At 39.4% G+C, this 16,546-nt stretch overlaps 1 protein-coding gene across 1 annotated transcript in view; it reads left to right on the forward strand.

Annotated features, from left to right (window-relative positions):
- Nucleotides 1-1,925: 1,925 nt before the first annotated feature.
- LOC108970868 overlaps nt 1,926-16,546 on the forward strand; it is a gene marked incomplete at its 3' end in the record, with an annotated part of 25,340 nt that continues 10,719 nt past the window's right edge. Inside the window, 1 exon segment of the mRNA XM_018936549.1 lies at nt 1,926-2,267. Within this exon segment, the coding sequence (XP_018792094.1) occupies nt 2,243-2,267 (25 nt within the window). The 5' untranslated portion in view covers nt 1,926-2,242.

The raw sequence follows: 16,546 nt of genomic DNA on the forward strand, positions 1-16,546 counted from the left end.
ACGACCCACCCTAAAAGGGTTTTCTGTAGCGTTGGTTGGTTAGGGCCACTTTTAATTTGGCCAACCGCTAACAGATCGAAAAAGGTTYCTGCACCCAACAAGATATCAATCCTTTTTGATTTATGGAATTCTGGATCCGCCAATTTAATATTGTGCGGAATTTTCCAGCCGTTAATATTTATGTTATGGTCTGGATGGTTAGCCGAAATGCAACGCATTACCCAGAATTCCGCCGAAAATTCGTAATTAGTTACCCGCGACTTAATTTTGTCCCCACTTTCGTATTGGAATTTCCAATTCCTATTATGTTTAACGTTTTGTGTTGGCGACGAATCCGCAAATTTTGTGTCAAGTTCTCCGTCATAAAGTTGACTTGGGAGCCTGAGTCCAGTAGCGCTCTCGCGGGCAGGTATTCACCATAACTGGTACTCACTTGAATAACAGCTGTAGCCAACATTACTCGATCCGGCATACTCGCTGTATGCATGGCATGTGTGGTTGATGGTTGCGGATGTGATGCAGCGGGGAAGGAAACCGGGTACTGGTGCAATAATGTGTGATGCGATCGATTGCATACACGACATCGATCCGCTCTGCACTTGGATACAGTATGCCCCTTACGCAAGCAATTTATGCATAAATCACTTCCAGTGAGAGAGGAGTTGGGGATCTCATTATATCTGATAATGGTTTAACAACTGAAAAGACGATTAAAACGGGGCCACACCTTGTTCAGTTTTTATTAAAGCATAAAATTGCTCCTCTAAAGGACGACTTATTTTCATTGTCTCCTTTTTCCAACCAATCTATATATGTGAACACAAACAATCTGAAAATTTTTTACTTCAAACGACGCCCAGGACTTGCACACTATTTTTTATCTCTCCATGTTTTGTTGGGATTCCGTACTGCTTTATTTTTTCTTTTCCAAGAATGAAGAGAAAATACAAACGAAAAACCATAATTACAATAAGGTCGCATTTTCGCGTATTTTTTTACAGAATTAATTTGTTTTTTATATAGATTTTCACTACTTCTAATATAAAAATCCCAGAAACGACGAATACATAATAAAGTGCCAAATATAGCGGTTGGGCCTTAGAATAGCATCCTTGGATTTTGGGGCTAATATGGATATATGCGGATAGAAGAGGTTCTCCAGATTAAGAAAATTTATACATAAAAATATTAAAGCTGGAAAATTCAACTATTTATAAAATATATCTTTTTATTTATAATAAATTTTACACATTTGTTTCGTAATAAATAGAGCAAAACTCGCTTTAATTCCTTATAATAATTAATGATTAACTTTCGTTAATATCCATTTATTCATACAGTAAGAAAATTGTTGCAAACAAGCGAAAACTAAACCATATGTCAATAAAAATAAATTATAAAGGTAAATAATACCGTCAATACAAATATGATCAGGGCGAAATAACTGAAGGCGCCCAGGTGTTGATCCGCCTAAGATTATTTTTTTGAAAAGTGCTCAACGCGAAAAAACTGAAGACGATTGGTAATGGTGCGAACAGGCTTATATTTCTAAGCGTGGCAGAAAAAGTAGATAGATAGATAAATAAATGAGGAATGTACCGCGACCTTAGGTCTATTGTGCCCTCTTCTAAATCACAAGGACTCACTTAGTCCCAACATATTGATAAGGCACCGCACAAACATTGAAAAAATTGTTAAAAGGAAGACAGAGAAACTCCACTAAACTTTCTGCACCATTTTCGACTGTGCGAACACACAAAGCGACGAATGAACATATTCCGATAGAGAGCGACAAAAGATTCGCCGTTTGAACGCCATAAAATAGTAGTACATGTATATTGTGTTATCGATTTTTAGGCGGGTAGAAAGTTGTTGTTTAAAAAGTGAAAAACAAAGTACATACAAAGTAAGTATCGTGCACTAATTTGTAATGATTGTGTAACTTCTTGCTCAAAATATTTATCGTTTATATGAATATTGTTATTTAAACTACGTTTACAATGATATTCAACTTTTGCGAACTATTTAAATTGGTCAGTACATAGGTTATATCAACGTTCGTGTGCCCAGCTCGGGCTCGGGCTCGGATGAGCGATATTGCGATCTTTCAATATCCATGATTTCAGTAATTGTTACATTTAAACAACTGATTTTATATGGCTATTGCGATCGCAACTAAGTCTACGTTCAAACGGAGATCATTGGTTTCACATATTGCTTCCAAGTTACTACTATTGATGTGATGGCACGATTCCGATTGGTGAAAGGTAAAAAAATCCGAATTTCCATATAAATGGGGTATCTGCGGATAGGGGAGCTCCTCTAGAGGAGGAATATCGGAAAAAACAATATAAAAATAAAATATATTTTTTAAAATATTCACAATTAAAAGTCCAAAAATTTGTACTAATAACAGATGGTATTTCTTTCACATTTATTCACTTTTTCATTCTGTATATTTAAATATAAACTCGAAACATTGAAATAAATTCACATTTCGATTTTATTTTGTAATATTTTACCTAAATTTATTAATTTAAAATAGCAGCGCACTCGTCGTTACAAAGGTTAGATTGTTTACAATTATGAGAAAACCGAGCGGTACCACATCTTAAACACTAAATATGTAGGATTCTTAATCTTCTTGATTTTTTTTGCGTGTTCTACATTAATTACAATAAAAAAAACATTCCAACATTTTTCAAGTTATAATTCGGTTGTGAACATTGGGAGGATGGAGTCATGTGTACAAGGTCACGCAAGTGAGGATAGTTCTCTGATCGCCATTCACTTGGGAGCGCCCAGCAACGATTCTTTTACATATCACTCAAGCAGCTCACGACTTCCGGCCCTTGACCAAGTATCCTCTGGGTAGCCTAAGAACATCCGTTTGAAGGCGAGCTAAAGAGAGAAGGCGAAACATTCCCTGCATAGGGTTGTTCACTGGGTTTGGGACCCGCCACGTCAAAAAACCAACCCAATGAAAACGCAACAACAGCCTCGGATGAGAGACCCCACTTTTGATGACGACCATGGCAAACGAAATAAGGACTACGAATTGAGGGCATGCACTTGGAATGTCCGGTCCCTTAATTGGGAAGGTGCCGCTGCCCAGCTGGTTGATGTAATCGTAAAAATAAAGACTGACATCACTGCCGTCCAAGAAATGCGATGGACGGGACAAGGACAGAGACTAGTAGGTAATTGTGGCATTTACTACAGTGGCCATATAAAAGAGAGCAAGTTTGGTGTGGGATTCGTCGTGGGAGAGAGACTCCGTCGCCGAGTACTATCATTCACCCCGGTGAATGAACGTCTAGCCACAATCCGCATTAAAACGAGGTTCTTCAACATATCGCTGATTTGCGCCCACGCCCCAACGGAAGAGAGGGACGATGTGACCAAAGATGAATTTGTGAGTGCTCTGAAAGCACTTATGAGAGCTGCCCCCGCTACGATGCCAAAATCGTGCTTGGCGACTTTAACGCCAGGGTGGCCAAAGAAGATATCTTTGGCACTACGGTCGGTAAATTCAGCCTCCACGGTGAAACATCCCCAAATGGGTTGAGGCTGATCGACTTCGCCACCAACCAGATCGATCATGTTGTGATAGACGGAAGACACGTCTCCAGTGTTTTAGATGTGCGTGCGCTCCGACGTCCTAACATCGACTCGGACCACTATCTTGTTGCAGCGAAGATTCGCACGCGCCTCTGTGCAGCAAAAAACGCACGCCGTCAAACACAAGGAAGGTTCGACGTTAAGAAGCTGCAATCACAACAGACAGCCGAACGATTTTCTACTCGGCTTGCACTCCTGCTCTCTGAGAGCACTCGTCAGCAACTCGGTATAAGGGAACTGTGGGATGGCATTTGAAAGTCCTTACGTACATTTCAAACTCCAAACTCCTTACTGCAACCGAAACCATTGGTTTTCGGAAAGTACAAAAGAACAGCTGGTACGACGAGGAGTGCCGTGTCGCAGCGGAGAGAAAGCAGGCTGTCTACCTCGCAACGTTACGATCGACCACAACACATGCGGGATGGCATAGATACCGTTGAAGAGGGAAGCAAGACGCATTTGCAGAAAAAAAGAAGGAGGCCGAAATGCGTGAGTACGAAGAGCTTGATAACCTGGCCGACAGAGATCGAAAATTCTACGGAAAAATGCGGCGGCTTACAGAAGGTTTCAAGACCGGAGCATACTCTAGTAGAACCCCCAAATGTGATCTAGTCACCGATGCCCAGGGCATACTTAAATTATGGAGGGAACACTTGTCCAGCCTGCTGAATGGCAGTGAGCGCACAACGCCAGGAGAGGGCGAACCCGATTCCCCAATCGATGATGATGGAGCAGACGTTCCATTGCCCACCAGGAAAAAGTTCGAGTAGCAATTACCCGCCTGAAGAACAACAAAGCGGAGGGAGCCGGCCGAGCTATTCCGGCCGAGCCGAGCTATTCAAACACGGCGGCGAAGAACTGATAAGGAGCATGCATCAGCCTCTTTGTAAAATAGGGTCCGACGAAAGCATGCCCAACGATTGGAATTTAACCCCGACCCCGTTCCCACGACAGTCGGGTCTACGAAAACCGGAACGGACCCGGATTTTTATCCGGTCAAGGACTGTCAACTCGGCAGAATTTCTGCCGTTACAACAACAACAACAATTGGAATTTAAGTGTGCTATGCCCAACCCTCAAAAAAGGAGACCCCACAAGCCTCCTGAATATCGCATATAAGGTTCTATCGAGCGTATTGTGTGAAAGATTAAAGCCCACCGTCAACAAACTGATTGGATCTTATCAGTGTGGCTTCAGACCTGGAAGATCAATAACCGATCAGATATTCACCATGCGCCAAATCTTGGAAAAGACCCATGAAAGGAGAATAGACACTCACCACCTCTTCGTCTATTTCAAAGCTGCTTTCGACAGCACGAAAAGGAGCTGCCTTTATGCCGCGATGTCTGAATTTTGTAGCCCCGCAAAACTTATACGGCTGTGTAAGCTGACGTTGACCAGCACCAAAGGCTCCGTTATAATCGGGAAGCCGTTTGATCCTAAACGAGGTTTCAGACAAGGCGATTCCTTATCGTGCGGCTTTTTCAACCTGCTTCTGGAGAAAATAGTTCGAGCTGCAGAACTAAATAGAGAAGGTACCATCTTCTATAAGAGTGCACAGCTGCTGGCGTATGCCGATGATATTGATATCATCGGCCTCAACAGCCGCGTCGTTAGTTCTGCTTTCTCCAGACTGGACAAGGGCAGGACGAAATATCTCCTGTCATCAAAAAAACAGTCGTCGCACTCGCGACTTGGCACTCACGTCACTGTTGACAGTCATTGCTTTGAAGCTGGGGACAATTTCGTCTATCTTGCAACCAGCGTAAACACCACCAACAATGTCAGCCTAGAAATCCAACGCCGGATAAGTCTTGCCAACAGGTGCTACTTCGGACCGAGTAGGCCAAACTCTATAAGTCACTCATAATTCCCGTCCTGCTATATGGTGCAGAGGCTTGGACGATGTCAACAACGGATGAGTCGACGTTGCGAGTTTTCGAGAGAAAAGTTCTGAGAAAGATTTATGGTCCTTTGCGCGATGGCCACGGCGAATATCGCATCCGATGGAACGATGAGCTGTACGAGATATACGACGACATTGACATAGTTCAGCGAATTAAAAGACAGCGGCTAAGCTGGCTAGGTCATGTTGTCCGGATGGACGAAAACACTCCAGCTCTGAAAGTATTCGACGCAGTACCCGCCGGGGGAAGCAGAGGAAGAGGAAGANTGGACGAAAACACTCCAGCTCTGAAAGTATTCGACGCAGTACCCGCCGGGGGAAGCAGAGGAAGAGGAAGACCTCCACTCCGTTGGAAGGACCAAGTGAAGAAGGACCTGCCACGTAGCGAAAAGAAGAAACGACTAGCACGGTTATTAACTCGCGTAAGCGGTGACTACGCCAATCAAGAAGAAGAAGAAGAACACTTTTTCCATCTACATATTGTTGCGAATTTACTCCTTACAGTTTACTTTACTAGGTTCGTACCTCTGGATTGACAAATAAAATCAAAAACCGTATAATTAACTTTTACAAAATCTCGTTATTTCACAATTCGTCTACACTATAGCAGTTTACTCTTAGCACTCCTCTCTTACGTTAGTGCTACCACGGCTTATATAGCCACGCACTTCTCGCTGATGTCGACGTTACCTCTAGAACGTTGCGTCTGGCAATTATAAGAACATAATGCTATACGTTCCATATACGTTCCATATACAGTTAATGTTTATGCTACAAGTAGAAAAACAGACAACCGTGGCGGCCAATGTTTATAATAAGGAATGCATATAGCAAGATAAACACATATAATAATGCTATACATTCCATATACATGCAGCTATTGTTCATGTTACTCGTATAAGTAATTAAACAGTCAACCGCGGCGCCCAATGTTTATAATAAGGGATGCATATAGCAATACAAATACAAGTGGTACCAAATTTAATACTACTTTTGTAGCACTGCCTTCCACATAAACCTAATCGTCCCGATTAGGCGCAAATCCTCTTGAACCAAATGGGGTGAGCCTCTCCAAATGTACTACTTTCATTTTACATCGCGGTTTTCCATTTTTTTGTATGCGGTATACCACGTCATTAAGTCGTTTCATCACCAAATAGGGCCCTTCCCAGGCCGTTTGCAATTTCGGGGACAGGCCTTTCTTTCAAAGTGGATTGTACAACAGGACCAGATCACCTTCTTCAAAACCTTTTGAATTTGCGACGGGCACTCCGAACCTCGTTATCCAATTTTCTACAAACGCTTCGGCTACTGTCTTCGCTTCTTGGTTTGGTAAGGCATACACTTCTGGCCATTTACTGAAATAGTCCACGACAACCAGTAGATATTTGTTTCCGGCCGTACTGGCTGGGAACGGACCTGCAACATCCATTGCGACTCGTTCAAATGGTGATCCCACGTTGTACTGTTGCAGCCTACCGCGACTTTTGACTTTAGGACCTTTATCTCGACAACAATTCAGTAGAACCGTTGTTTAATCTTCTCTAAAGTTTTTGTAATCTCAAGGTGCCCTGCACTAGGGCCATTGTGATATCCTTTCAATACTTTCGGGATCATGGACTTCGGTACTATGATCAGCAGACGAGACTGTTTGCCATCTTCGCTTTCAAAGGTACGATGAAGGTATCCATTAACGAGGTTTATGCTGTTCCATTGGGCCCAATATGCTTTTGCAGTTGGACTCTCGCTACTTATTTGTTCCTTTGGTGGTCGTACCAAATTTTCTTTGGCTATTATCAGCTTTGCAAGATCAGGGTCCTCCAGCTGGTTGATTCTGATGCGGTGAGGAGTCCAATCATCTTCAGGTTCTATATTCAGTAATCGCACGTCGATTATACCTTCTTTTCCTTCTGATTTGGAGCAATGTTTACGTTCCAGTGGGCAAGGGCGACGTGATAATGCATCCGCATTTTTGTGGTGAATCCCCTTTCGGTGTTCTGTTTCGAAGTCGTAATTCTGTAATTAGATTGATCCATCGTGCTATTTGGCCTTCCGGATTCTTAAACTGTAATAACCATTTTAATGCTGCATAATCAGTCCTCAGCAAGAACCGTTGCCCATACAAATGCTTGTGGAAATGTTTCACACATTCCACCACAGCCACCTGCTTCTTCAATAATGAACACTTTCTGGGATTCAAGCGTATTCCGGCTGATGCTATTCGATGAAAGCCTTCCTCTAGATTCTTCAGATGCTCCTCAAAACTTTTTCCCATGATGATAATGTTATCAAGATACACCAAACATGTTTTCCAGTTGAGACCTTTTATCACATGTTCCATCAGTCGCTCGAACGTTGTAGGCGCATTACATAACCCAAATGGCATCACAGAGAGTTCCCATAACCCGTCGCCCATACTGAAAGCGGTCTTTTCACGATCACATTCATCAATTTGTAGATCCACTTTGTAGATCTAATGTAGAAAACCATTTCGCTCCAGACAAGGTGTCTAATGTATCGTCGTTTCTCGGTAGAGGATAACTGTTTTCCTTTGTGAGATGCAGAAACGGGTGTTACCATCTGTTTAACTAAGACGATAGGTGAGCTCCATGGACTTATTCAAGGTTCGATTAGCGTCCTCACGTTTTGCTAGTGGAACCCTACGCGGAGCTTGTCGGATCGGTTTAGCGTCTCCGGTATTTATGCGATGTTTGACAATGCCGGTTCTTCCTGTGTTGTTTCCTTCGTTCGCAAATATGGATGCGTATTTTTCTAATAGTTTTTCTGCTTTTAGTTTTTCATTTCCTCGTTCAGCAAATTGTTTAGGACTTATCTGCTGTGGCTCAATAGTAGGCTTCTGTTGTCACCGTTCGCATCGTGATATTGCACTTATATTCTGGCACTGTCCAATTACTGCTCCTTTCTTCAGACTTATAGGCGTGTTGAATTAATTCACCACTCTGACCGGAATGGTAGCGTCTTCTCTAGTTTTCACAAGTGTTCAGTCCCACCTCCTCCATTCACTTTAGCCCATACAATCGCCTCAGATTTTGGTGGAATACTCTGATTATCATCAACAATCACCCTCTTACTGTTAACGTTGGTCACATATCCGGTGTCTATAGGCATCTCCATGTTCTGGCAAGACAGCATTTGCTTATTTAAATCCAAAGTAATCCCGTGATCAATCATTAAATCTACTCCCATTATAATTTCATCCGTGATTTCTGCTACGATGAAGGTGTGATTAACTATCAGGGGACCAATCATCACTTCGCAAAACACTTTTCCCGCAACAGCTGCTTCCTCCCCGATGGCCGTTCGACCTTCTTCTTCTTCTTACCACATCCGGTTGGATAATTGAATGTGTGGCACCAGTATCCAAAGTAAGCGTTGACAGTCTTCCATTTACGATACCGTTGATAGTAAGATTGTTGACATGGCGACCTATTTGTGATATCGAGATGACGGGGCAAATAGTTGTGGAAACCAGTTCATGCCCCTTTGRACTGTTCCGTTTTAGTTTAACGACTTGTGAGAAGTGGATACTCTGTCCTCGTTATCTGTTGGTTGTTTCCGTTTTGATGGGTTAACTTTTATATTGCAATTTCGGGAAAAGTGACCCGCTTTTCCACAGTTGAGACATCTGCCTGTTGTATTTACTCGCGGTGCGGCAATTGTCGTCAGAGTCTTCAATACTTCTTCCATCAACGCCGGTTGTTCCATTTGTGTACTGGTTTACTTAGTAGAGAAGTTGTTTCCTGTGTGAGGGCGTGCGAAACCGTTTCAGCAAACGTTCTTTTTGGCAATGCATATGTGGCGCGTTTGGTGTCCACATCACAAATTCCATTTATGAAACTTTGAATTTTCACCCTCTCAATGAAATCCACAGGTGCATCTGCATTTGGCAAATGAGCTAGTCGTTCTATTTCAATTGCGAACTCTTGCAATGACTCGTTCATTTTCTGACCCCTATTTTGCAGTTCGATCTGGTATATTTGTTTCCGGTGCTCACTACCATATCGTCTTTCTATCGCACTCATCAAAGCCTCATAGTTGTCCCGTTGACAATCTGGAATAGTCTGAACGATTTCTGCAGGTCCTTTCAACGATACAAACAAGGGCGCCACTTTGTTCGCTGCATTCCAGTTATTGGCCATTGCCGTCTTTTCAAACTGAAGTTTGAAAATTTGAAATGGAATACTTCCATCGAATGTGGGTGCCTTCAATCTTGGATTATTTGTTGATGGTGCAGGGCTATGCAGTTGCAGTTCTCGCATACGATTACTCAATTGAAGAACTTCTGATTTTAAATTTTCTTCGTAAAAAAATATATTGAGTTTTCGTTATAAATTGGTTAAATTTGGGTTATTATATCTGTTAGCGATATCCATTTATTTTTGATAGTAGTTGTGTTGAATACTGAGTGACAATATATATAATATTGTATAATATTACTATATAATATTACTTATTTGAATATTAAATTAAATAAAGAACATATCTATATGCATGGATAGAGGAATTTTTGAGAAAAAAGGAATGTCAGCGTGTGAAATGTAATTTTTAAAATAAAGATTTCTTAGGTAAAAAAACCTACCAAAAGTGTAAAATGTGGATTTATATAAAATTTGATAGTTTAATTTAATTAATTTGAAGAGAAAAGTTCGAATTTTGGCAATTTTTGAACTTCCGCTTTCCAACGGTACCTTCAAATCGAGGCGCCAAAGAAATCGGAATTGTGCCGATGTAATAGACCAACGTAATTATTAAACAGTATAAGAACGTTATACCATGTTCAGACCGTCACTTAATCACACGATTTCGGCTGTTGAGTGGTATATCCTACTAATCCTATACATTTATCAAGATTTCGCCATAAAAAACTGACAGTTCAAAATCACTTCATCGAAGTGGTTTGAAAGTGATCCACGCTAAAACTCTCGGTGCGACTCTGATTTTGCGCCTTATACTTGTCGTCATTGGAAATCTATTACATTATGACAGCTGATTTAGATACTACAAAGAGAACAAAATATAAACAATCAAAATTTGTATAAAGCAAAGAATCTAATTTCACCTGAAAATCGACTTAATAAATGAAAAAATGCGTCAATTATTTCCATTATATGGAAAATATTTAAAATAAGACGGCTTTTATTTCAAAATACCATATGACAATCTTTTCTTTTGATAAATATTAAGCGACGTGAATTCTTGAATGGCTAAAACATCTATTTTTTCATCTTTTCAACGGCGGTGAGGACGGGCTGATTAGTGAAGGGCTTAAATGTAATCTAATCCCTTTAAATTTTCGGTCTGAACATGGTATTACACTTAAAAGTTTAAGCCGCTAGTACTTTCAATACCCTCAAGAAATCTAATACTTTTGTGCTAATTGCTATTGTGATCGCAAGCACTGTTCTATTAAAAAACACCGTTTCACAAGTTTATTGCGAACTACAATCGTAATCGCAATTTACAAAGTAGAACTGTTATCGGAGTTCACTGGTTCGAACTGCTATCACAATTCACAGGCTCGAACTGCTATCGCAGTTCATAGAAGCGAATTGCTATTTACAAAATGTGATCGCAGTTGCGATTTTGTTTATCTACATCATTGTATCAAAAGGAATCATATCAACAAAAGAATCATATGGCCGTCAACAGCTGAGGTTACCTGATCGAAATAGTTGAGTTTTCGGCATAGAGATTCAAATAAAAGGATTTAAAAATAGTAAAGAGGCTGCAATATTGGCGCGTTACCGATATTTTTTGTGTACTAGCTTAGCTAAACAAAACTATTTGTAATAATTTAAACTAAAATATATATATTCTTAAAATATTTTTAATAAAATTTAAAAGATTTACAAATATTTCGATACAATAAATAAAATTTTAATCAAAACTAGGTAAATTTTATCTTTATGAATTTTAATAATTAAAATACATTTGGAAATTTAACAAAAACGTACTTAAAATAATAAATTGGATAAAATAACACGGCAACTCATCTATTGTAATTTCTGTCATTCTATAAGCTTTCGCCAGCGTAGGTATGGGTGAAAATGACAGGATTTCTTACTTATAGGTTTATACAATGATTTACACTGCTGAGTATAAGTCACCGTCATTTGGTATGAAAATGTTTGGAGAGCCCAAAAAACATTAAAATTACAAAAGCTTATATTCTTAACTCATGCTGCAATATATTTCATTCTTTTATTTATATATATGTATAATAAGTTTGGCTGTGATTTAGAATACCGATTTCGGGGTTTAAATGGATATATACGGATGGAGGAGGTCCTCCAGATCGAGAACATGTATATAGTTACCGCTGAGTGATGGTTTTTGAGATATTTGCATTCAAGTAAAGTTTAATATGGAATTAAAATTATTTTTGTACTATTTAATATAAAACAAATGTGTAAAACCGAATTAGTGAAGTGTCAGTGGATATAAAATATAAATGTAAAATTCATTATAAATCGGATAAACACGTACACTTCACTAATTCGGTTTTACACATTTGTTTTATATTAAATAGTACAAAAATAATTTTAACTCCATATTAAACCTTACTTGAAAGCCATTTATACATACAATATGAAAATGGTTGCAAACAAATAAGTTTTACAAAATTCATTATCGTGTGATGAGTAATGTAAAATCTTTCAGAATTTTTTGTTTTGATGAATGCCGGTGTTGGATCGGCCAGGGTTACTTCTATTGAAGCGCAGAAAAAGAAGTTCAACGCGAAAGAACTGAGCACGCCCAGGAGTTGGTCCGACCTGGCAAAAAGGAGTTAAACACAAAAGAACTGAGCACGCCCATGTGTTGGTCCGACCAGAGTATTTTTTTTTTTTTGAAACACGTCCAAAGGCCGCCAACGTAAAAAGAGTTCAACGCGAAAGATCTGACGACGCCCAGATGTTGCTCAGACCAGGGATTTGTTTTTTGCTTCGTTTGTAAAATATGTTCGTAAGGTAACACCTGTTATTAATTAGAATGGCCCCCTTTGTTATTGTGTAAACAAAAAGAATTGAACAAAAATTAAAGATAGAATGAAATTTATTTTTGCACCATTGAATATAAAATAAATGTTTAGAAACCAATTAGTAAAGTGTTAGTGGATATAAAAGTTAAAAATATAAGTGTAAAATTCTTTATAAAGAGAAACACCTCAAAAACCATAAGTCAGCGGCAACTACATATATATATATATATATATATATTCTTAATCTGAAGGACCTCCTCTTTAAACCCCGAAATCGAGGGATGCTATTCTAAAGTTTACCCAGAAGTTTTTTTTACTTCATTTGTTAGACAAAAATAAAAATTTATAAACTTAAATACATATTTTCTGTTCACAAAAGTCACCGTTATATTATAAAATTTCATTATTGGCGGAAAAAATATTTTAATATTTTATATTTTTACCGTTCTTTTCTCTCAATTTCTTGTAAATGCTTCTGTATTGAATGAACTAATTTTTCGCAACATCGGAATTAATTTTCATCAATTCTTCAAGAATGGGACCAAGTGGTCCCATAGATGTTTAATCGGATTGAGATCGAGAGACATAGGTGGAGTTTTCAAACAATCGAATAATCTGTGCTATATATTTCGTATATTTGTCGTATTGAAAGGGGTAGTCAAGTTTTTGAACTTTTTTTTATAATTTTCTTAATGAATATGCAAATTATAAACACTAGCTCTCTAACCCCAAATGGTGACATACACTCCCACACCCAAATTCCAGACTTGTATAGACAAAATTTGCTTTCATTAAAGAAGATAACTTTCTCCCAATAGTCCGTCGGTTCTCGTACACGCTCTTCTGCGATTAAAAGCCGCTCTCTTTGGTTCATTTTACCGCACCAACGTTTTCCTTCGGCATTGCAAATATTTTCGATGATGGACACCGCTTAGGCAGTTATAGCCTAAATCACAACAGCGTGCCAGTCGTTTCTCCTTTTTGCGTCGAAATCTTGCAGAGCCGGAGTGTTTTCGTCCATTCGGATGCTGTCTCTTAATTCGCTGCACTATGTCAATGTCGTCGTATATCTCATACAGCTCATCGTTCGATCGAATGCGGTATTCGCCGTATCCAACGCGCACAGGACTATAAATCTTCTGCAGAAGACTCGTTAAGTCGACTCATCAGATATTGTTGTTGTTTTAACGGGTTCTCAATCCCTGTTAGGATGGTAAGGGTCTTTTCCAAGATTTGACGCGTGGTGAATATCTGGTCGGTTGTTTATTTTTCTGGTCTATATCCACACTGATAAGGTTCAATCATTCTAAGATTCTAGACTCCTAAGGCGCTTCTTGCATTCCATACATACAACCGGAAAACTATTATTTTTACATAATTCTTTCTTAATTTTAGTTTGCAATATTTCGGCTAAATAAAAAAATTCCAAARGAAATCTTCTCATATAGAGTATCATTGTTGTATTGAATCAATTGCATAATACCAAAAACAAATTAATAACCACGAACTATTAATATATTTTATAACATACTTGTTGTGTATACAACGGTTCCTTTAAATTCGTTTACTCCTGAATGCAATCAGTATTCATATTTATAAGTCGTAAAAATTTTACACAACTCGGGTACTCATTAACATTTCCGCCTTCTTCATTCATTAACATTAGCTGCTATGGTGACCAAACACATGATTATCATCGATTACGCCCTTTTATGATAGTTCTATAGTGATAGTAAATGCATATATGTATATACTATATGAACAATATAGCAATGGAAAAGGCTAGTACAATAGGCCAACCTCCTATAAATTACCTTTGCAGATGAAAATTCAGTGCAGCCGAATTTTACGGTTTTTTAGCTTTTCATTAATTTTTGTTGTTTTGAGAAATATGTAGTGTAAATTTCAAATTAGCATAGTGTAAATTTTTAACTTCATCGAAAAATTACTAAACATTTGTTAAATTTATGAACTTAAAATTCAAGTATCTTAAAACTATAAGTTTATCTTAGCTATATAACTATACGAATATACTTCATCTAGAAAACCTCGTTTATCATCACATGTCCATTTTAAATCCGAATTCGATACTGTGCCAAATATTCCCCGGGTTTTTAATTCTTTTTAGATGTACTTAGTTTTTTGTAGTTTATAGTATATTAGAAGTATGTAATCATTTAATGGAGCAATGTAATGTGTGTTATATAATAGTAGCAAACTGGCAACTTTATTTAAAGGAATTATTCAATCTTTTATATAGTTCTGTTATTAAATCATTTGTACTACCATCCCATACAACTAATATATTGTGGCTCGGCCCACATTTTTTATTTGTTTGAAGTCTTTGTGTTTTCTTTTTTCTCTTATTACCTTTGGAAGACTAGCAGCTTAGTTTTTAAATCGTCGGAATGTTTTTGAATTTTTGTATATAAGTTAAAATAATCTTAAATCTATTAAGTTAAAAAAGGCAAAAGATAAAATGAAAAACAAAATATGATGCACATTAGCTCAGGATTCTTCTTCTTCTTGATTGGCGAAGACACCGCTTACGCGATTATAGCCGAGTTAACAACAGCGCGCCAGTCGTTTCTTCTTTTCGCTACGTGGCGCCAATTAGATATTCTAAGTGAAGCCAGGTCCTTCTCCACTTGGTCCTTCCAACGGAGTGGAGGTATTCCTCTTCCTCTGCTTCCCCCGGCGGGTACTGCGTCGAATACTTTCAGAGCTGGGGTGTTTTCGTCCATCCGGACAACATGACCTAGCCAGCTTAGCCGCTGTCTTTTAATTCGCTGAACTATGTCAATGTCGTCGTATATCTCGTACAGCTCATCGTTCCATCGGATGCGATATTCCCCGTGGCCAACGCGCAAAGGACYATAAATCTTTCTCAGAACTTTTCTCTCGAAAACTCGCAACGTCGACTCATTCGTTGTTGACATCGTCCAAGCCTCTGCAAGATATAGCAGGACGGGAATTATGAGTGACTTATAGAGTTTGGCCTTTGTTTGTCGCGAGAGGACTTTGCTTCTCAATTGCCTATTCGGTCCGAAGTAGCACCTGTTGGCAAGGCTTATCCTGCGTTGGATTTCTAGGCTGCCATTGTCGGTGGTGTTTACGCTGGTTCCAAGATAGACGAAATTATCTACAACTTCAAAGCTATGACTGCCAACAGTGTCGTGAGTGCCAAGTCGCGAGTGCGACGACTGTTTGTTTGATGACAGGAGATATTTCGCCTTGCCCTCGTTCACTGCCAGACCCATTTGTGTTGCTCTCTTGTCCAGTCTGGAGAAAGCAGAACTAACGGCGCGGGTGTTGAGGCCGATGATATCAATATCATCGGCATACGCCAGCAGCTGTACACTCTTATAGAAGAAGGCACCTTCTATATTTAGTTCTGAAGCTCGAACTATTTTCTCCAGAAGCAGGTTGAAAAAGTCGCACGATAAGGAATCGCCTTGTCTGAAACCTCGTTTAGTATCAAACGGCTTCCCGATTATAACGGAGCTTTTGGTGCTGGTCAACGTCAGCTTACACAGCCGTATAAGTTTTGCGGGGCTACAAAATTCAGACATCGCGGCATAAAGGCAGCTCCTTTTAGTGCTGTCGAAAGCAGCTTTGAAATAGACGAAGAGGTGGTGAGTGTAGATTCTCCTTCCACGGGTCATTTCCAAGATTTGGCGCATGGTGAATATCTGATCGGTTGTTGATTTTCCAGGTCTGAAGCCACACTGATAAGGTCCAATCAGTTTGTTGGCGGTAGGCTTTAATCTTTCACACAATACGCTCGATAGAACCTTATATGCGATATTGAGGAGGCTTGTGGGGTCTCTTTTTTTGAGGATTGGGCATAGCACACTTAAATTCCAATCGGTGGACATGCTTTCGTCCGACCATAATTGCTATTCGAGCTTCTTCCTGGTGGGCAATGGAACGCCTGCTCCATCATCATCGATTGGGGAATCGGGTTCGCCTTCTCCTGGGGTTGTGCGTTCGCTGCCATTCAGCAGGCTGGAGAAGTG

Source organism: Bactrocera latifrons, unplaced genomic scaffold (assembly GCF_001853355.1).
Source record: "Bactrocera latifrons isolate USDA-ARS-PBARC rearing strain unplaced genomic scaffold, ASM185335v1 scaffold_311, whole genome shotgun sequence".
In the NCBI taxonomy this organism is placed as follows: Eukaryota; Metazoa; Arthropoda; class Insecta; order Diptera; family Tephritidae; genus Bactrocera; species Bactrocera latifrons.